This window comes from Scyliorhinus torazame, chromosome 2, assembly GCF_047496885.1.
Source record: "Scyliorhinus torazame isolate Kashiwa2021f chromosome 2, sScyTor2.1, whole genome shotgun sequence".
Classification (NCBI taxonomy): Eukaryota; Metazoa; Chordata; class Chondrichthyes; order Carcharhiniformes; family Scyliorhinidae; genus Scyliorhinus; species Scyliorhinus torazame.
The window spans coordinates 333,003,257-333,025,471 of record NC_092708.1 but is presented as its reverse complement, the minus strand read 5'-3'; the positions used below and the strand labels follow the sequence as shown (position 1 = coordinate 333,025,471).

Sequence of the window (22,215 nt, the reverse complement as noted above, 5' to 3'; positions counted from 1 at the left end):
CATGCAGGCCCCAACGCCATGTTTAGGTGGATCCCCAGACCGGGCCTGGATTGGCCTGGCTGCTGTTCTGGTGTCTCAGGTGGCGTGGTGCTGCCCTGCTCTCAATCTGTCTTTTTTGCACTCTCCTCCGTGTCCTGCCCAAGCCCCCTTCATTGTCGGAATTAAAGTGTCATGCCCTGCCGCACTGTGAGCCATGTTTTCTTAGAAAGTATTTACAAAGTTAATTAATCTAAGGGAAGAAAATTATACATCCATGCAAACTCTGAAAAGCACCAATGCGTGTGCACATAGAGATGCATCGTTGACCTGTCAGCGATTAAGTAGAATTTATTCGCAAGAGTTTATTTTTAAGTTTGTGACAAGTCATACCAGGGTTAAAGAACTCGACACTTAGATAAACAGATAGCCGAGCTCTGCACTTTGTTCACGCTAAGGAAACCTACTCCAAAGCAGCTTTGATCAATCTCACTGCAGTGACGGAAAAACTTGGTAAGTCTCTTACTTTGCCTTCATCTTGTGCAGGACGTTCTGAATTTCTGGAAGAAGTGCGTTTGGATTTCATTGCTGTATTTTAAACTTTAGTTTAAAAACTCAGTTTGGATGTTTTCATTGTACATAAACTGGGTTGAGTATTTCATTATTTGTACCAGGTGTAATTTTATATTTTGTCATCTTTTTATGACCCTTCGACATAGATTCCAAACAATGAGTCGAAGAGAGCATTTAATACTAAAGTTAATTGTGATTAATTTAATATTTACTAACCATTTATAGTTGTGGGGTGGGGATTCTGTGTCTAATTCACTCTGGTTATCTCAGACACTTAGATTAACTGCTTTCAAAAAAGTTTTCCATTCTGAAATCTGGACACACAGAATACTAGTCTGACAAAGGATATAATACATACATGCAGTGCACAGAGTAAGGAAATGTTTAATTCATCAGTTCATCTGTCATGGCACTGTGGCATTGCACAAGGGAGTCAGGGCATTGGACTCCACAGGACAAGAAGTGTTGTAGCGTATTTGGACTGGAGTTGACTAAGGACTGTATTGACTGTATAGGGTGAAGATGGAATGCCATGGAGGGAAAAAGTGGGGTTGAGGGAGATATAGAGGATGCAATGGATTGGGTTGAGGGGATAGGTAAGGTTGGATTAGAGACTGGGAAAAAATGTGGAACAAGTTAGAGATCGGGAGTAGAAGATAAAACAGAGTTGGATGTGGCTGAAGAGGAAGGGAGAGTAAATGGTTGGAAGAGAGTTGAAGGTGGGAGAAGAGGGCGAGGAGATGTAGGGAAGAATTGAAGGCTGCATGGTCATTGAAATGTGGCTAGAGTTTGATGAAGTGACTCGATGGTTGAGATCAGAAGGGAAGGAGAGGCAGCAGAGGTAATAGAGTGAAAGGGAGAGAGAGGGAGTGAGTGGGTGAGACACGGAAAATGGAAACAAGGAATAGGGAAGGTCGATTCTCAAAAAGTCAAGTTTGGAAACATGCTCAGCAAACTATACCAAAGTAACCCCCATAAATATCTTTTTAAAACTAGCATCAGTAAAAGCTTCAGCCAACTCAAACATCTGACAAGGGTTTTGTTGGAATGTAGAACAAACAGCCTGAGAGAACAGAGCCAGTGGATATAGGGAGGGAGCCATGCGCTATGCACAAATGAGAAGTGATTGGTTACAGGTATTTCCAGCGGTAACATTAGAGCAGCAAAATCTTTTGCTTGTCTCGGTCTCCATTTCTTTCTCTCTCCCTCTAATTCCAAAGGTGCGTCATGAGAGTTGTTTTCATTTTGTGCCTCACACGCGTACCCAGTCTTTTTTTGGAAGGAAACACTCCATGTTAATTTTAGTTTAGTAGAGGTTTTGCAAATTCTCACCCATATTGGGTGGAATGTTACTGGCCAGAAAACCCCAGCAACTTTAAAAGGATCATCAGTAGATTTTTCCTGCTTTGCTCAAGAGTATTCATGGTAGAAATGAAAGACTTTTATTCAAACAATAGGGTTTTCAGAGGATTTCTATTCATTATATGACTTCTCGAATGATCCTGATTGTGCAGTGTTCTCTCGTTTTCTGCATGCTCCAAAAGAGAAACTAAATTTTCAGGCAGGCCTTTGCTGAAATTTAAGGCCCAATTTTAGCCCTTAGATAATATTAAATAGTTATAATAGCAACAGAAATCTAACCCCCCTGGTCTCATTAATTTCCTGTGGATTGCAATTCTAACCTATATTTGAGCAGGCAATTGGGAACCAAGTAATTATGTCCGCCAAAGGGAAGGTGTCCACACCGTGTTGCGAGGTTAAACAGGAGGTTTATTTCTGAGTACAGCAGAGAGTTGAGGAAAGTGCTACCCAACTGAGTGAGTTCTGGCCGGTTCTAGGTCGGCCAGTTCTATGCCAGAGGCCCTAGGTAGCCCCGGCGGGAGAATGTTTATTCCCCTCGGGATTCTGGGAAGTACAGGGGCGAAATTCTCCCCCAACGGCGCGATGTCCGCCGACTGGCGCCAAAAACGGTGCCAATCAGACGGGCATCGCGCCGGCCCAAAGGTGCGGAATGCTCCGCATCTTTGGGGGACGAGCCCCAACATTGAGGGGCTAGGCCGGCGCCGGAGGGATTTCCGCCCCGCCAGCTGGCGGAAATGGCATTTGTTGCCCCGCCAGCTGGCGGAAATGGCGTTTGGTGCCCCGCCAGCTGTTGCGGAAATGCGGCGCATGCGCGGGAGCGTCAGCGGCCGCCGACAGTTTCCCGCACATGCGCAGTAGGTAGAGTCTCTTCCGCCTCCGCCATGGTGGAGGCCGTGGCGGAGGCGGAAGGGAAAGAGTGCCCCCACGGCACAGGCCCGCCCGCGGATCGGTGGGCCCCGATCGCGGGCCAGGCCACCGCGGGGGCACCCCCCGGGGTCAGATCGCCCCGCGCCCCCCCCAGGACCCCGGAGCCCGCCCACGCCGCCTGGTCCCGCCGGTAAATACCAGCTTTGATTTACGCCGGCGGGACAGGCAATTTCTGGGCGGGACTGCGGCCCATCGGGGCCGGAGAATTGAGCGGGGGGTCCCGCCAACCGACGCGGCCCGATTCCCGCCCCCGCCCAATCTCCGGTACCGAAGACTTCAGCGGGGGTGGGATTCACGGCGGCCAACGGCCATTTTCCGACCCGGAGTGGGGTCGGAGAATGATGCCCCAGATATCCGACACTGTAGGCTTTGGCAGGGCCTACGTTATGACACACTGGATGATCCTTCTTCAAGTATGGAGGTTTGCCTCCAATTAGATCATTGAGCCAGACTATAATTTCAGCCCAACATCTTTGTTAGTGAACCACAATGTCTTATCGGTCCTCAGTGATAGCGCCCAAACATTTGCCGCCCATTTGCCAGGTAGCTTTTTCCACTGGGCTCTTGATGAAGAATAAAACAGGACTTCATTTCCTTAACTGCTTACCTTGGTCAATCAATAAGTTTAGCACTTGTTTAATACTGCCTACCAATGAAAACTGTTTCGTGTAGCATTTAAACTCTGGGATATCTCCTCACCGTCCTCCAGCTGTTTCAGATATTGTACAATCAAACTAAATTCCAAACAGCAAACGCTGCATCATTATTTATTAAGTACAGTGCCCTTTACTGCCATGTTTAGTTGAACCCGTAGTGTTTATCTAAAATGGCAATATGCCAATCTTTGGCATCTTTTTTTCCTACCAGCTGAGAACAGGGCTTAATGACGTCTTCGTTTGATGGTGTTTTGCAATAGCTACAGATGAAGGAGAAAGTTGGAACTCCAGTGAAAAGCCTTCAGTACAGGCCCAACTTTGCCAAAGAGAAGCTGAGGAAGCTCTACATCATGAGCAACAGGTCAGACTAAAAGAACAGCATGTGCCTTAATGCTTTAAACTTTGGGAGTTTATTATTTGATTGTTACTGCCAAGGTGGAGATATCTTTTATTAAGATTCCGTCAGGCCAATATCTGCTATTCTGGTTCAGTTGTTTGCTGGCATTACAAGTGTATATATAATACAAACCTTTGGTTAAACTGTGGTTTCTGCATTGGTCTGGCAGTGTTTGAGCTGATACAAAGAACACAGCAGAACTTGAATCTGAGGTTTCACATGCTTTCATAACCAGTATTAAAGCATTTCAGAGAGGTCTTCTGTTTTGGATTCTTACAAATTAGAGCTTCAAGTACAAAGCCACATCATCTTTGTCAACAATTATATAAGGATTCCAGTTTAATGTTGGTAAAGGTCAGAAGACATTGCCGTTCGACTAATATTAAACATTTCACTGGAATGAATGAGCAGAGCTTTATCTGAACATTTAATGTTCACAGTTCTGCTTTGTTTGTATATAAAGCAGTGTGGAGCCAACTGGCTAGTATAGTGTCAAACTGCTAGCTTCAATATAATGACACCATTATTTATTTCAAGAACCTTTCTTTCCTGGCCTCTCCACTCTTTCCCTCACAAACACCAATGTATCTATAAAGCACAGCTCATGTCTTCACTCACACAAGGCCCTCACTGACATCAATTTCTATTGTGGTCTCGTATCTGAGAATTGGCTTTAAAATCTTCAGCTTCACTGACATTATCGTTTTGCACCACCCTATCTTCTCAGCTTCTCCAGTCAGGTATACCTTCGTAGAGCATCCATTCCATTGATACTAGATTATTACCACAAAAAACGTGAATGTTGAAATAATAATTGGAAATGCTGGCAGGTCAGGCAGTATCTGCTGAGAGAAGAAACGGAGCTTAAACCTTTCAGGTCAATGATCTTACATCAAAATTTATCAAACCAGAGATGTGAACTCTGTTTCTTCTTCCACAGATGCTGCCTGGCTTGCTGTATTTCAGTGTGATACAAGATTGCTCCTAACTCACCCCAGCAAGGGTGTCTGCCCCATCAGCTACTATGCCATATCCTTTGACACTCCACTGCTTAGCCCCCACACTTTGAGTACTGCTATTGATAGAAAATGGGTAGGATTCCCCGTGGCCCAACACCGATATCGTAATCAGCAATCGGGCGGAGAATTGACTCCGACACCCAAATCGGGGCTGGCGCCGGTTTGACGCCAATCAGCCATGTTCCGCCCCCTCGGAAATGGCGAAATCGCATCGCCACGCCGCACGCCGTTGCAACGGCATTGGTGCGTGTGGTAATACCAGGTATTGCAGTACCTGAGAGGTGAATGACCATTGGCTAGACCAAGGGGTCTACCATTGGATAATGTACATAGCCCCGCCCTGAGAGGTGGGGTATAAGAACTGATGCCGTCCCAGCAGCCTTCACTTTCTGTATCACCGCTACTGGGTACAGTTCTAGCTGATTAAAGCCGATTAGATATGACTCCTCTTTGTCTCGAGAGTATTGATTGTGCATCAGTGCGCCATCGGCAGGCCCTCCCCCGATAGCCCGAGCTCCCGATGGCACAAGACACGGGTGGTCTCAGTGGTCAGGAACCCGGCATGGCGGCTGCAGAGTGTGTCCAGTGCCGCCACACTCGGCCGGGATCTATGCCGTTGGCCAGGGGGGCTTCCACGAGGACTGGTGTGGGGTGGCCAGGGGGGTGGCCTGTGAGGCCGCGGATGACGGGTCGGGTCCACGCAAGGCCGGCACCATGTTGTACTGCCGCAGGTCACCTCCGTTCGCTTGCGCGACCAGGGACCCGGCCATTCTCCAGCCATTTCCTGCGCGGGATCCGGGAGTCCCAGGATCGGCGAGGGGTCAGCGCCAATTTTTTGGTGTAGAGTTCCTGCGAATTCTCCGTTCAAGCCGGCACTTCGCCGCTGAAACAGAGAATCCAATTTATTTGTTCTTTGAACTTGTTGGGGAACTTGGTTAACAGCAATATGTTTGCTAATGACGTCTATTGTTCCTTTGGTTTTATTTAAGTACTCAAGCATTAAAGACTCACTAACATATTTAAGTTGGAGAACCTTCTGACTAAATAGGGTCATTGATTGAAATGATTTAACTTTCTTAAGGATGTGATGCAGCTTGGCTGAAATTTAAATTGGCCAGAACGTATTAAATATTTTTATTGCAGCTGTAATCAATCAATTAACACAGGAACACTGTGTGTCGAAACTATTTTAATGTTTTGAATACTGAATGTTTCCTGTTCTCCAATGATCAAACTTGTTTCTTTCATTATGCTATATGCATTATCTCTGCCCTCTGCCCCACTTACTTGAAGAAGAAATACTGGGCAAGATTCTCCGTTTGAGACACTCCTGCGGGAGCTGAATTGCACGTGATTTGCGCTCTGGACCACCATTTTGAGTGGACAATCCGATGGCAAAGTCCCGCAGCTGGGCAACCCTCTCTCCCCGCTCCCCCACCCCCCCGCAAATCAGTCCCCCACCCCTCCTCCCCCTGCAAATTTGCCCCCTACCCCTCTCCCGCATCGCAAAGCAGTCCCCCAGATTTTATGGGGTGTGTCCCCTTCACCCAAGTATGGGGGTGACCCGACCAGCCACCCCCCCCTCCGGCCCCAGGGACCTCCTAAATAGGGACCACCCCTCCAGGAACTCCCAAAATTGGGACCACCCCTCCAGGGACTCCCTATATAGGGAGACCCCTCCAGGACTCCCTAAATAAGGGGTTCCCCTACAAGGCCCCCGAACTAGAGGGACTCCCCACAGGGTCTCCCTAACTACAGAAACCCCCAAAAGAGATCATCTAGCTAGAAGGACCTCCACAGGGACCCCCCCACAGACTACCTCAGAAAGGAGATCCCTGTATGGGCGGCACGGTAGCACAGTGGTTAGCACAGTTGTTTCACAGCACCAGGATCCCAGGTTCAATTCCCGGCTTGGGTCACTGTCTGTGTGGAGTCTGCACGTTCTCCCAGTGCCTGCGTGGGTTTCCTCCGGGTGCTCCAGTTTCCTCTCACAAGGCCCAAAAGATGTGCTGTTAGGTAATTTGGACATTCTGAATTCTCCCTCAGTGTACCCGAGCAGGCGGCAGAATGTGGCAACTAGAGGCCTTTTGCAGTAACTTCATTGCAGTTATTATTATTATGATTATAGAGCAGTCCAGACAGGGGCAAGACATAAATTACAGTTGTAACACTTACCTGGAAGCACTGAGGGCTGGACTTTCTGCACCCTCGTGCCGAAGTCGCGGCCAGCACGGGTTGGAGAATCGGCGTTCCTGCAAGAAATCGGGACCGGCGCCGGGTCACCGATTCTGCGTGCCCCGAAAAGTGGCGTCACTGGGGAGCACGGCGTGCCGCCGGGGGCCACCCCCAGAGGCCCGCTCCAACATCCTCTGCCACCGACCGGCCGAAGTCCCGATGGCGTGGAACTAACCTGCACCTGCCAGTCGGGATACTCGACCTGGTCAGGGGCGGACGGATCGGAGGCCAGGAGGGGACTTATAGGCGGCCAGGGAATGACTGCGTGGGGTTTGAGGGCCAGGCGCACAGCCGATCGGCGGGTCTCCTTTGTGGGTCCAGCTCTGCGGTCCGAGTCCGCCATGGAGCACGGCGTGGCCGCTGGAGACCACCGCCGTGTGAATGCACGGCCTCTGACCTGGAATTACGGGGTCCTGTATCTGCAGCAAAATCTGCGAGATTTACTCCGGGTCCGTGCTAGCAGGGCTGGGAATTCGTGTCCCTTTAAACCAGGATTTTCAGGAATAAAACCCCACAGTTTTGACGCCGGCGTGGGGACATAGTCCCAATAATGGAGAATCCAGCCCCGTGTGTCCATTTCTGGAAGGAGAACAATTGTGACCTGTGTTTAAACCCCTTAGAACCATTAGCTGCAAGCCATTCATTCATTTCTGGTAGTGGGCTGTGATTGACAGCTTCCACAAAACAGCTGTGAGCCTGCTTCATTCATCTTCTTCATGGATTAGTAAGTCTAAGTGCTGAAACTACGATGTTTACAAAACATCAACCACGACAAAGAGAGTTAAGTGCTGTCAATTATGAGCTCAGCACTTCAAGCATGAAGGGGCGTGCTTAGATTGCACTTGACTCTCTTTGATGTGTTTGGTGTGTACCCCTCTAGTTAGGGGTCTCTCTCTAGTTAGGAGTCTCAGTGGGGCATCCCTTTAGTTAGGGGGTCCCTGTGAGGATATCCTTCTAGATAGGGGTCTCTGTGGGGTTCCTTGAGGGGGTCCCTCTAGTTAGGGGGTCACTGTGGGGGGAGTCCCTTTAATTGGGGGATCCCTCGGGGGTTACACAAATTAGGGGATTCCTGTGGGTGGTCCCTTTAGTTACAGGGTCCCTCTAATTAGGGGGTCCCTGTGGGTGGTCCCTTAGTTACAGGGTCCCTCTAGTTAGGGGGTCCCTGTGGGTGGTCCCTTTAGTTGGGGGATCCTGGGTGGGTTACCTGAGTAAGGGGGTCCTGGAGGGGATCTCCTATTTTAGAGGACCACTGGGTTTCCAGTTTTAGGGGGTCTCGGGCGTAGGTAGGTCATGCATGTGAGGGTGGGGCGACCCTCGGATGGACTTTGGAGGCAACTTACTTAAGGAGCCTGGACCTACCGCGAGGACCACCACGTCAGGTTTACTTTTGGTGATAACTGTTGTAATCCCCACCCACGTGACTCCCGGCCCAGAGAACCAGAGAATCACGAGGGCCCAGAGGCTCTGGTACCAGGTCTGCTAAGTGGATTCAAACGGGTGATTAGGACCCATTCGCACCCTCTCCGTGGTGCATGGGTGTGAATCCCAATCCTGCTGTGGCGCTGATCCCGATTTTTCCCGGGTGCTAATTCTCTGCCACATTGGGGACCCCGCTACCAGTGGCAGGTCGCGGAGAATCCAGCCCACTGTTGAATTATTCAATGGCCTCCTTCTGCATTGTAGGGAGTCTGTGGTATTCTACATTGATCAGAGAATAAATATGAAACAGAATTGATGATCGTAAAAGATGTACTGCCAAGGTAGAAATGCCAGAGGGTAAAGTCATATTAAGTGATAAAACAGTTTAACAATGGCTTGGGACAACTTGCATGGGACACATCCAGCTGGGGATGATTGTTTCTCGTCTTATAAGGCCAGTCAACTAATGATTGTTTCCCTGTGTTCATTGGGTGGGGTAGCTTATTAGCACTGATTTAAAAGTGTCAGCCAGTGTGGAGCTGACCAGAAAGGAACGGAAGAGGGCTCTGTGTGGGTAATATTGTTTGCTGACTAAAAAGATTTTTAAGGAACTTGTCGGGCTCCCCTTGCTTTATTAAACTGGTGACAAGGGTGAATTGGTGCTGTCGGTGGGCTTCCTGTTTGGCTGAGTCACCTACCCGGAAACTCTTTTTTTAAGTTGACTAAGGTACAGAGTTTGTTGCTGTGGTGGTTTTTCAGAGCCTGCGTGGATATGGGAGGTGAGTGCCGGGAGGTTTTGCTGCTGGCTTGTGGAGAGCGTATTATTGGAGAGGTCTGGGGTCTGACGCTTTGGGTTGTGCCAATTAGCATTGTCTGCCTGACCCCTGCTGAGGGGCGTATAATGTTCCTGTTTCCATCTGCTATTGTTTCATGATGTGATTTTCTGTGGCAGAGTGGTCCAATGGGGAGTGTGTTGAGTTTAATGCTGCCCTGTTGAACTTTGTTCGGGTTGTGTGTGTTGTGTTGCCTGAACTGTTCTGTGACTGGAGGGTTGTACTACAATGATTCTACCTAGGTTGCCTGTGACTGATGACTAGAGAGAGTAGTGGGTGTGGTGTGGGTGTGCATGTTGATGGACCCTGCTGCTGTTGTGTTGGCTGGTCATTCCACATGGGAATGCAGGTCCTGTGGTAGCATGTGAGGGGCCCTGTTTTTTTTTTTTTAAGCTGTGGTTTTATGTAACTGATATGTGTAGGATGAATTTTGGATGACTGCTCCCCTGGTGTTTTGGAAAGTGCTGGATGTCCCCTGTTTCTGTGCAGGGTGTTTGGTGTGGTGATGTGCATCACTGTAAATACATGTAAGCTAGACAGACACTAGAGGGAGCACCAGGAACATCACACACACTCGACCAATGGACATTCACGATACACAAGGGGGTGACACGACCACGGGGGCATTACACCAACCCATACATAAAGGACACCACACAGGATCAGCCCCCTTCGGCCAGTGGAGACAGTCAGTGAGGAGAGGCACAGGGTTGATTCATTATCACACCCACCACGTGGAAGACAGCAGCTGGTTAGTCAGTTAGGTAGCTACAATAGGATTAGCAGTAGTGTCAAAATCAAGTTATAAAAGTGTAAATAAATGAGTTGAAGTTATTTACACGTCTTCACCTTCCTTGACAAATGCAACACAAGGAAGCCGCTTATGTTACAAAGGAAACATAACAAAACATTCAGGTTGTAGAGCTGGAAGTTGTCTGTTGCCAAGCCCCCACCTAGTACCTGGAAGGACCATTGTGCAGATAAGGCCTTGGGTTAATGGGTCCCATGCCGTGAAAGAGTTAATTGAGCGGCTGGAGCGTAGATTGGACGGCCAGGGTCGGGCAATCCAGAAGGTGGAGAAGGCGCTGGCTGAGCAGGAGGAACATCAGACTGCAGTGGAGCTGGAGGTGGGGGTGCTGAGGGACCAGCAGAAGAAGCTCCTGGAGAAGGTGGAGGACCTAGAAAATAGGTCCCGCTGTCAGAACTTGAGAATCCTTGGGCTCCCGGAGGGGTCTGATGGAGCGGACGCTGGGGCATACATCACAGACCTGTTTGAGAAGCTGCTGGGGGATGGGGAATTCTCCTGGCTCTTGGAGGTGGACAGGGCTCACAGTACTCGCGAGGAAGCCGTGAATGGTAGACCCCCCCCCCCCCCCCCCGAGGACAATGGTGGTGAGATTCCACAGGTATTTGGATAAGGAGCGTATTCTACAGTGGGCCAAGCAGACACTGAGCTGTAAGTGGGACAATAGTATCCTGCGGGTTTACCAAGACCTGAGTGTGGAGGTGGCCAGGGAAAGAGCAGGCTTCAACCAGATTAGGTCGATCCTTAAGAAAAAGATGAAGTTCGGACTGTTGTATCCGGCCCGTCTATGTCACGCACAAGGAACAGCACTTCTTTTTTTTTTTTTTTTTTTGAGTCACCTGAGGACATGCTGGACTTCACGAAAAGGAAAGGACTGGTGGTGGACTGAGAACTTCTTGAACTTTGCTGCAACATTCATGTTTTTTTTTTCTGTTCTTTGAGAAAAAAATTTTTTTAATAATAATAATTTCTTGTTTTGAGGAAGCTATTTGTAATGCCTTTTGCATTGATTTGGGACCCACTGTTTTGTGGAAGCTGTTTGTAATGCCTTTTGCATTGATTTGGGACCCACGGCAGAGCTGAGTGAGTTAAGGTTTTCATTTGCACTGTTGGGGAATGGAGGTGTGCTTCTTTAGATCTTGGAGTTTTTCTGTCGGACAATTGTGGAGATTGTTTGATGTTGGAGTATGTTTGAATGAGTGGTGGGGAGGGAACAATAGGTGAATGAGGGTGAGGAGGGAACAATAGGTGAATGAGGGTGGGGAGGGAACAATAGGTGAATGAGGGTGGGGAGGGAACAATAGGTGGGAGACTATCTGGCGCCAGGAATGGAGGCCACCAAGCTAGCTGGGTGGGCTAGCTCACGGAAGCACAGTGGGGTGTGTGCATATGTAGGGGGGGGGGTAAATGTTCTGCTGACGAGGGAGGGACTTGGGCTAAGGGACAGAGGAGGTTGGGGCGGAGGCTGCCTCGGGGCGGGCCGGTGGAGGTGTGGAGCATGTGCTGGAGGGTCAGTCAGGTCTTTCACTCGGGACTAAACTCAAAGACTAGAGGGGTCGCAATCATGATCAACAAGCGGGTGGAATTTGAGGCGGGAAGAATAGGTTCGGATGTGGGAGGTCGGTACATTATGGTCAGTGGAGAACTGGAGGGGATGCAAGTGGTATTAGTAAATGTGTATGTGCCAAATTGGGATGATGTGGAGTTTATAAAGAGGATGCTGGGGAAGATACCGGACTTGGGCTCGCAGAGGTTGGTCATGGGAGGAGACATCAACACAGTTATGGACCCTGGCTTAGACCAGTCAAGCTCTAAAATGGGCAGGGTGCCAGCAGTGGCAAAGGAACTAAAAGGGTTCATGGAGCAGATTGGGGGGGGGGTGGATCCATGGCGGTTTGGGCATCCGAGGGTAAAGGAGTTCTCCATCTACTCACGTGCATAAAGTGTACTCCCGGATTGATTTCTTTATTTTGAGCAGGGCCTTACTGGCAGAGGTGGTGGACACGGGGTACTCGGCGATCACAATCTCAGACCATGCTCCGCACTGGGTTGACCTGCAGGTTAGTAAGGACAGTAACCAGCGCCTGCACTGGAGGTTGGATGTGGGACTTTTGGCGGATGAAGGGGTGTGCGAGCGGCTGAGGAATTGCATTCCGAGCTTCCTGCAGGTAAACGACACGGGGGAAATTTCAGCAGCGGTGGTCTGGGAAGCACTGAAGGCGGTGGTCAGGGGGGTGCTGATCTCGATCCGGGCCCATAGGGAGAAGGTGGACAGGGCAGAAACGGACCGACTGGTAAAGGAGATATTACAGATCGATAGGAGGTATGCGGAGACCCCAGAGGCAGGGCTTTTAAGGGAACGGCGGAGGCTACAGGCGGAGTTTAGCTTGTTAACCACAGGGAGGGCGGTGGAGCAGCTGAGAAATGCGAGGGGGGGGCGATCTATGAGCATGGAGAGAAGGTCAGCAGAATGCTTGCACAGCAGCTTAGAAATAGGGAGGCAGCCAGGGAGATGGGGAAAGTAAATGACAGAGATGGGAACCTGGTTGGAGAGTCAGCAGGGGTGAATAAGGTGTTTAGGGATTTCTACAGTAGGCTGTATAGGTCGGAACCCACTACGGGGCTGGAGGGGATGAGGCACTTCTTGGAGGGGCTGAATTTCCCAAAGGTGGACGGAGAGCTGGTAAAAGGGCTGGGGGCCCCGATCGGGTTGGAAGAGATAGTGGAGGGTCTGAAGGCCATGCAGTCGGGTAAAGCCCCGGGGCCGGACGTGTACCCAGTGGAGTTCTATAAAAAGTCCTCTGGGATATTGGGGCCGGTGTTGATGAGGGTGTTCAATGAGGCAAGGGAAAGGGGGGTGCTGCCCGCAACGATGTCACCGGCCACTATCGCTGATTCTGAAGCGGGACAAGAACCTGGAGCTGTGTGGGTCCTACAGGCCGATATCCCTGTTGAATGTGGATGCCAAAATGCTGGCCAAAAGTTTGTCCTCCAAGATTGAGGATTGTGTTCCGGACGTTATTGGGGAGGTCCAGACGGGGTTTGTTAAGGGCAGGCAGTTGGTGGCCAATGTAAGAAGGCTGTTAAATGTGATCATGATGCCCCCGGAAGGTAGGGAGGTGGAGGTAGTGATCGCAATGGATGCAGAAAAGGCTTTTGATCGGGTAGAATGGGATTATCTGTGGGAGGTACTGGGACGGTTCGGATATGGCGGGGCTTTATTGACTGGGTCAGGTTGCTGTATCTGGCTCCTGTGGCAAGCATACGGACGAATAGGACAACATCGGACTATTTTAGACTGCACCGGGGGACGAGACAGGGGTGCCCCCTCTCCCCACTGTTGTTCGCGCTAGCTATAGAGCTGTTGGCAATTGCTCTGAGCCTCAAGGGGCTGGTCCGGGGGGGGGGGGGCGGCGGCGGCGGGACACGAGTCTTGTTCTATGCAGATTACCTTCTGTATTGGACCCAATAGAGGGGATGGAAGAAATCATGAGGGTTCTAGAGGAATTTGGCCAGTTTTCGGGTAGAAAGCTAAATATGGGGAAAAGTGAGATGTTTGCGGTCCAGGCGAGAGGACAGGAGAGGGAATTGGGGGAGTTGCCATTTAGATTAGTAGGGGTAAGATTTAGGTACCTAGGCATTCAAGTGGCACGGGAATGGGACCGTTGCATAAATTAAATCTGACCCGACTAGTAGACCAAATGAAGGACTATCTTCGGAGGTGGGACACGCTTCTGTTGTCACTGGCTGGGAGGCAGACGGTGAAGATGACGGTCCTCCCGAGATTCCTGTTCGTGTTTCAATGTCTCCCCATCTTTATTCCGCGGTCCTTTTTTAAACAGGTCAACAGAGTGATCACTGGCTTTGTTTGGGCGGGCAAGACCCCGCGGGTAAGGAAGGTAATGCTTGAGCGGAGTCGGGGAGAGGGCGGGCTGGTGCTGCCAAATATTAGCAACCATTACTGGGCGGCGAATAGAGCCATGATCAGGAAGTGGGTGGTGGGGGAGGGGACGGCATGGGAGCATGGGAGCGTATGGAGGCGGCTTCATGTAAGGGCATCAGTCTGGGGGCGTTGGTAACTGCCCCTCTGCCATTTCTGCCGGCAGGGTACCTGGTGGTGGCCGCCCTGAGTCTGGGGGCAATGGAAGAGACATGTGGGAGCAGAGGGAGCATCGGTCTGGTCCCCAATCTGTAATAATCACCGGTTTGCCCCGGGGAGTATGGAAGGGGGGTTCCGGATATGGCAGAGAGCAGGGATTGAGAGGATGGGGGATATGTTTATAGAGGGGAGCTTTCCGACTATGGGGGCGCTGGAGGAGACGTTTGGGTTGGCGAGCAATGAGGGAGGCTGGAGGGTTCCAGGGTGGAAGATGCCGCTGGTTGTCAGCCTCTCTCCCTCTCCCAATTCCTCACAGATACTAGACAGTATTTTGGCCAGTAACTTGCCCTGGTGGTGCTGCTGGAAGGCCGAACGCCAGAGAAGGCAGCAGCAGTGTCGACAGACTTGAGACGGTGGCCCATGTAATGGGCCCTGCCCCACACAGAGGACCCGGCCACCCATCCGGCCAGGGAGGGACCTAGAGGGGATGGCCGGTGACGGTCCAAGTGTACAGGCATCGTTGGTCCTTCGAACAGATGACGGACAGCCCATGCTGCAGGAGGCTCCACCTCAACAAGGGGCAGTGAGACACCTGTGCCATGTCCTTGTGCCTTGGTATCATATGGAGGAGGAGGAGGATACCTGTGCCCGACGATCGTCAAGGTCACCATAGCCCTGAACATTTTTACCTCTGGAGCATTCAAGGGCTCGAGTGGGGACTTGTGGCATCTCACCAGCTACAGCCCACGAGTGCATTCATGAGATGACAGATGATCTGTTTGCCTGGGGAGTGAACTGTATACTTTTGATGACATGAACAAGGCCCAATTAGATGCCTGAGCAGCAGGATTCCAATGTGGTTCCAATGCCTTAATCGCTCTGGTGGTGCACTACAGTAAACCTCAGAGGGTCGCCCACTTTGTGGTTGTCTGCTGTGCCCTCCACAACCTGGCACAGTAGTGGGGCGATGTGATGTAGGGATAGGATTATGTGGCCACCTTCGAGGAAGTGGACTAGGAAGGGCTGGCGGACGAGCCTGGGGAGCATCCGCAGGACCAGCCGGAGGATGGCGTGCAGGTGGTGTCGGCAAGTCTGGCAAGCCCGGAGGGCTAGGAAGGCCCTCTTCCTTGCCCGCTTCACGTGGGACGAGGCCCTGCCTGTCAGCCCCCCCCCCCCCCCCCCCCTGTTCCCGATCATTTCCCACCTTCCCAGGGTCTGCATAACATCACTCCAGGATGATGGGACTGTCAGCAGGTCACGATCAAGGGTAGGGGCTGATAACCCACAGAGCTGAGCACTGGTGCTCCTCCATCTATGCTATAGTCTGACCCCCCCCCCCCCCCCCCCCCCCCGCTACCTGTCTGCACCTGCACATGGTATGCAGGAGTCCAGGACCCCAGCTCTGGGGAGATGGGCATGGGATTGGTGCTTGGCCCGCATAGTGGTACTGCCAGAAGCGTCACACTGGTTGAGGTGCAGATTTTTTTTATACGTTTCACGACTATCCACCACTGTCCCGATGGTACCACTCACCCCCACCCTGTGCCCTCTCAGTGATCATTGACATGCGAGCCTGGTCTCCCCCTGCGTCATCTGGCTCTGCCAGCCGACCCAATGTCTGCAGCATGGTGTTAATGCCCTCGCCGACTGGGGCATGCTTTGCCATGCCTTGGCAATGCCCACCTACAGTTGGGACAGCCTCTGCAGTGCCTCTGCTGTGGCTATCTGAGACTGGAACATGGTCCGCCTGCTACTGGGTCACAGCCCCCAGCGAGTCAGGCCTTCTATCAAGGCCCTCCGCCATGGCCATCACTGACTGCGAGACTCCTTGGACACCACTCAAGCTGCTGACATCGCGCACCAGGCTCTCCAATGCCGGCACCATCCTAGTAGTGTTGGCCTCGGTGCCACGCATTGCCAGCGTCACCTCCTGCGCCTGAAGCCTCTGATTCCAATCAGCTATAGACCTATTGGAAGGTGGCTGACATCCCCCTCTGAATATTACAACCGCACCCAACCTTCTGTAACAGCTCTAAACCTGGTACAGAGGCATAGCATCTGACTGGGACCCGACTGGGTCCTGGGATCCAGCAGACCTCCAACTGGGTCCTGGGGTCCAGCAGGCCTCTGACTGCTGCCTCGCCTGGGAGTTCCTGCCTTGTGCATCTGCAACTGTGGTAATGTGCCCTAGAAACTTGTCCACTACAGATGCCCACTGTGTATCTGTGCTGGTGGAGGGTGGGAATGACAGCTGTGCCACGATTATTATGATTGCTTCCTCTGAGCTCTTCTCCGAGATGTTCTCGTCAGAGGCCGGGGGGAGAGCCACCCTGGATTGTCCGGTGCCATCGGCTGGAGACCCTGCAGGAGACCGGACATGTGGTATGTTGTGGGGGATGGGGGGCGGTGGTGTCTGGTGCAAACTCACTTGAGTGGCACTGGGTGCCGGTCCTCCTGGTCGCATGGTTGACTGGCTGTGCGCTGCTGTCAATTTGTTAGTGGGAGGCTTGTGAGTGCCATGCCAGGCGACAGCCAGTGAACCATGATTTGTGGTGTGTATCCCATGGGGCCTTTTTTATAGCCGTAATGGCATCCCCAGGCTGGGCGTTGAGGAGCTCCAAGCATTTCCTGCTTGCTTGCTACCACATTTAAAAACCTTTCCATTAAATCATGCCCGTAATCCCTCCTGCCCTCGCCACTAGTCTCTCCTGCCCTCTGCTCTCCTGCCTCTGCACTGCCCTCTGCCCGTAGTCTCTCCTGCCCTCTGCTCTCCTGCCTCTGCACTATCATAGAACTTCCCCTTTGTTCTTGTCAAAGCTCTGAAGAGTCATAGGGACTCCAAACGTTAACTATGACGAACCTCCCGCCATAGATGCTGCCAGACCTGCTGAGTTTATCCAGCATTTTCTGTTTTTATTTCTGATTTCCAGTAATCTGCAGTATATTGCTTTTACTCTTATTCTTCCTGCAGCCCCCACCACCCTGCACCTTCTACCGTTCCCTGCACCTTCTACCCTAGAACATTTGAGAATTTTAATTTGAGCAAAGAGTATTTTCTTTCATTAATTGGCTCAATAATTCGCCACCCCTTTCTGCGCTCCAGCAAAAATAATCCCACTTAGCGTTCATTCACAAACCACATAAAATAATCAGCTCTTCAGTCATTATACCTTAAAAGCCAGTGTAATGGACCACAGCGGATTTTCGAAATAACTTTAATCTGATTGTTGCACAGTACCAGAGGTTGAGGGTCGTCTTTATGTCTGGCTGTCAATGCTGAATGTGAAGAGTAATCGAAACACTTAGCTGCATATTCAGCATCATCACATGAATAAATATGCGTCACTGACACTGAACATCACCACCTTACCTTGATGAGGAAGGCAAGGTATTAGAATCATAGATAAGGAAGGTGACCTTTTAGCCCCCTTTTTTTATGCTGACTGTTTCATGGATAGATAGAATTTACAGTGCAGAAGGAGGGCATTCGGCCCATCGAGTCTGCACCAGCTCTTGGAAAGAGCACCTGACCCAAGGTCCACACCTCTACCCTATCCCCGGAACCCCACCCAACACTAAAGGCAATTTAGGACACTATGGGCAATTTAGCATGGCCAATCCACCTAACCCGCACATCTTTGGGACTGTGTGAGGAAACTGGAGCACCCGGAGGAAACCCACACACACACTGAGAATGTGCAGACTCTGCACAGACAGTGACCCAAGCCGGAATCGAACCTGGGACCCTGGAGCTGTGAAGCGGTTGTGCTAGCCACAATGCCACTGTGCGGCCCACGGAAAGCAGTTGCTTTCAAACCCACAGCCTCGCATTTTGTCCACAACACTTGTAACTTCTTAATCCTCCAGTACTTTTTGAAACTCCCTTTGAAATTGTGTAATTGATTTGGATTTGTAGAATGGTTTTGGCATAGGGAATTCTGACATTTTCCTCCTAGATCTATTGTTTCATGATTTTACATCCTCTGCTTATTGACTCACTCACCAGTGGGTACAGCAGCTCCAGCCAAGCCTCTCATCCGCTTTTTAAACCTCCATCTTGACCACTTCTTGAGCTTCTCCATGTTGAGAGGCTGTCCGAACATTTCCACCTTCTCCTCAGACTTGACGTTCCTCATACTCGGTAGCATCTCGGTAAACCTCCTTAAAAGACCTTGACGTATTTCTTGCTGTATGATACACAGAATTGTTCACCATTCCAAATTACGGTTTTGCCAGTGATTTATAGCATGATCTCTTTGTTTACTATATTCCATACCTCCATTTATAAAGTCAAATAGCCAACATGCTTTATTTTTAACCAATTCCAATTATAAGGGCATCAATCTGTATGTTAACTGGTTCTCTCTCCATAGATGCTGCCTGACTTACTGAGTATTTTCAGCGCTTTCTGTTTTTTGGTTCACATTGCCAACATCCACAGGATTTTGATTTGCTTCCTTTATCTACCTTATCAACTTGCCCTGCTATCTTGCATCAAGGTCCCTCTGTTCCTACACATTTGTCAAAATCATGACATGCAGAATGTATTGTCACTTCATATTAGTCCTCCAAAAAACCTCGGGCTTCCCAGCATTGAACTTCATCCGCCATTTTTCTCCCTGTTTCGGCATCCTGAAGTCTACAATTATACTTGTTTGCTAAACAAATGAAATAGTTTGCATCTTTAGCTCAGCAAAGCTATTGCAATGTTGCTTTCCCCAGCAAGGATGCTGAAAAATCACCAGCAAAACTTGCAATAAAATCCCATTTTTATGCATGTGGGTCTGTCCTCCAACTTACTTGATTTCTCGTCAAGTATTTGAGCCTTAAAGTCGTTGTCTGCTATATTTGTAGGGGCCGTGATCTTTATCAGAATATCTGGAAATAGCTTTACATAATTCATGTTTGTTTTGTTGCTGCTGTGTGAAGACTCCTGCAGTTCCGATATCAACTTTTAACAGGTATTCATCACTTAATATTTTAAATACCTTCACAAAAGGATGTTAAACATTTCCACAGGAAGCATTGTTTGAGCCATTGTCTACCCGATATGAGGCGAGTTGAGATCTGCACGGTCAGCTGATTCGAGGCAGGGGGGGTCAAACTCATTCTTTAAATTTTGTGAAATGACTTCACTAAAGAGAATTATGTATACAGCTCAGTTTCGGGTACTAAATGTATTTGCTTTTCCTGACCATTTTTAGATTGCTTCTCAATAATAAATATATGCCACAGGTAGAAAGCAAGCAAGCCTATAGTGTTGGACATGCTGTTCTTGTGTCTAACTAATTCATCACTTGTACTGTAAAGATAAACCAATCACTATCACGGAGAGATCAGATATTCTTCCTCGGTGTTGAACAGGAAACATTGGCTTCTTATTTATTTATTTATAATGTTTTTGTTAGTTAACCTGTACTATCAGATTTGAAATTTTTTCGAATAAAATATAGCCATTTCTTCAGTGATAGTAATTTCAGCACTTCTCTCATTGACATTTGAGGAAAAATAATTTATTCATTTAAAACATTATGCGAATCGGAGATAATTGTAGCCAGCATGCAAAGCGGGAGGCTCTTGTGCCACTTGTGCATTCCATCATCCAAATTATTCTCTGCTCTGAACAATATGCAGTTGCCAGCACGTGCATAACCATTGCTGACATTGATAAACTGGTCAGCTCTTCCAGCAAGGAAGCCAGCCTGGGTGACGGCATTGTGGCGACCACTCCCTCCCTATCTATGGGAACATATCAGGCACTTTGGGGTGAATAGTTAACAAAATTGTACAACTTCTCAAAACTGTTTGTTCATTCATAAGACATGAGTTGCTGGCAAGACCATTATTTATTGCCCATCACTAATTACTCTTAAGAGTTTGGTGGTGAGCTGCCTTCTTGAACTGCTGCAGTCTCCTGTGGTGTAGGTAGACCTGCCATGCTGTTGGAGAGTTCTGTAATTTTTGTTCTTTCATGGGATGTAGCCAGCTTGTTTTTGCCCTTCCCAATTGCCCTTGAACTGCGTGGCTTCCTAGTTCATTTCGGGGGGCTGGTAAGAACCACATTGGTGTAGGCCTGGAGTCACATGTAGACCAGGTAAGGGTGGCTGATTTCCATCCCTATTAGCATCGGTGAACCAGATGGATTTATTTAATAACAATCAAAGAGTAGTTTCATGGTCACTATCCATGAGACTAGCTTGATATTCCAGATTCCATTGTTGAATTTAAATTCCACCCATGGTCCCCATCACATTAACCTGGGTCATGTCCAGTGATATTAATTACCACTGTACCACCGTCTCCACCAAAAGAGGTGATGATGAAGGCAATATGTTCCCAAGTCAGTCTGGGAATTTTGCAGGTCATGGCGTTCCCACGCACTTGCTGCCCTTGTACCTTCCTCGATGGTAGGAGTTGCAGGTTTGGAAGGTGATCTTGAGAAAGCATTGGTGAATTGCTGGAGTGCATCGTACATCCTGGAAGTGGTGGAGGGAGTTCATTTTTAAGGTGATGCATGGAGTGCCAATCCAGCTGGCTGCTTTTGTGAATTGTGTTAGACTCTTTGAGTGTTGTTGGAGCTGCAGACCTGGGAAAATGGAGAATATTCCATCACACTCCTGACTAGGCAGCATGGTAGTGCAATGGTTAGTACTGTTTCTTCACAACTACAGGTCCCAGGTTCGATTCCCAGCTTGGGTCACTGTCTGTGTGGAGTCTGCACATTTTCTACTCTACTGCGTGGGTTTCCTCCAGATGTTCGGTTTCCTGCCACAAGTCCCAAAAGACATTCTGAATTCTCCCTCTGTACCCGAACAGGCAATTCTCTCTGTGTACCTGAACAGGCGCCGGAGTGTGGCGACTAGGGGATTTTCACAGTAACTTCATTGCAGTGTTAATGTAAGCCTACTTGTGACACTGATAAATATTGTGCCTTGTTGACAATGAGCAGACCTTTGGAAAGTCAAAGTGAGTTACTCACCTCCGAATTCCCAGCCTCTGACCTGCTCTTGTAGCTGCAGTATTTACATGGCTAGTCCAGTTAGCTTACTGGCCAATGGGGGATGATTTCACTTTGTTATTCTTTCATGGCATCACTGTTCAGCTCAGCATTTGTTCCCCAACCCTCAGCCTCTGAGAACAGGTTAAGAATCAACCACAATACCGTGGCCACAGTCTAGAGTCCTATGTAGACCAGGCGATGTCCAGATGTTAAATTTCCTTCCATAAATGACACATGGGGTGCGACTAAACTAATTGGGAACAAAGTACAATAGCCCTCCTGAAACAACCCCCCCCCCCCCCCATCCCGAATGCACTATGGGAGGGTCTCCTGCACCCCACCCTGGCCCAATCGCACACATGCAAAAAATGCCAGCTGGCAGCAGTGTCCATGTGTCACCAGCAGTGCCAGGGCACCACCCTGCCCAAAAGGCATGCAGCTAAAAGCCTCTGATTTCCCCCAGGAGGCCCCCATGAGTGCTGTTCCACCTGGTCCCCATTTGTGGAGACCTGTACCAAACGGCACTTGCCTGAGTTCTCCAAAGCGAAAGGGCTAAATCCCAAAGCCTCGGGTACCTGGGGAACCTTTTTTTAAATTCATTTATGGGACTTGGGCGTCGCTGGTTAGGTCAGTATTTATTGCCCATATCTAATTGCCCTTCAGAAGGTGGTGGTGAGTTGCCTTTTTGAACCACTGCAGTCATTGTGGTGCAGGTACAACCACTGCTGTTGAGGAGGGCGTGCCAGGATGTTGCCCCAGCGACAGTGAAGGAGCAGTGATATATTTCCAAGCCAGGGTGGTGAGTGACTAGGAGGGGAACCCCCAGGTGGTGGGGTTTCCAGGTATCTGCTGCTCTTGTCCTTCTAGAAGGTAGTGGTCGTGGGTTTGGAAGGTGCTGTCTAAGGAACCTTGGT

The 22,215-nt window shown here is 49.7% G+C and overlaps 1 protein-coding gene across 6 annotated transcripts in view; it reads left to right on the top strand.

The window, feature by feature from the left end:
* Positions 1–396: 396 nt before the first annotated feature.
* The window catches only part of c2h14orf180 (chromosome 2 C14orf180 homolog), a 59,282-nt gene continuing 37,463 nt past the window's right edge, over positions 397–22,215 (top strand). Inside the window, exons 1-2 of one of the 6 annotated variants that reach the window (XM_072495107.1) lie at positions 397–489; positions 3,755–3,855. In XM_072495107.1, coding sequence (XP_072351208.1) covers positions 3,761–3,855 — 95 coding nt within the window. In that variant the 5' untranslated portion in view covers positions 397–489; positions 3,755–3,760. Of the gene's footprint in view, positions 490–3,716; positions 3,856–9,301; positions 9,344–12,194; positions 12,263–22,215 lie in introns of those variants that run through there. The other 5 variants (XM_072495105.1, XM_072495106.1, XM_072495110.1 and 2 more) reach the window with 5 other exon arrangements.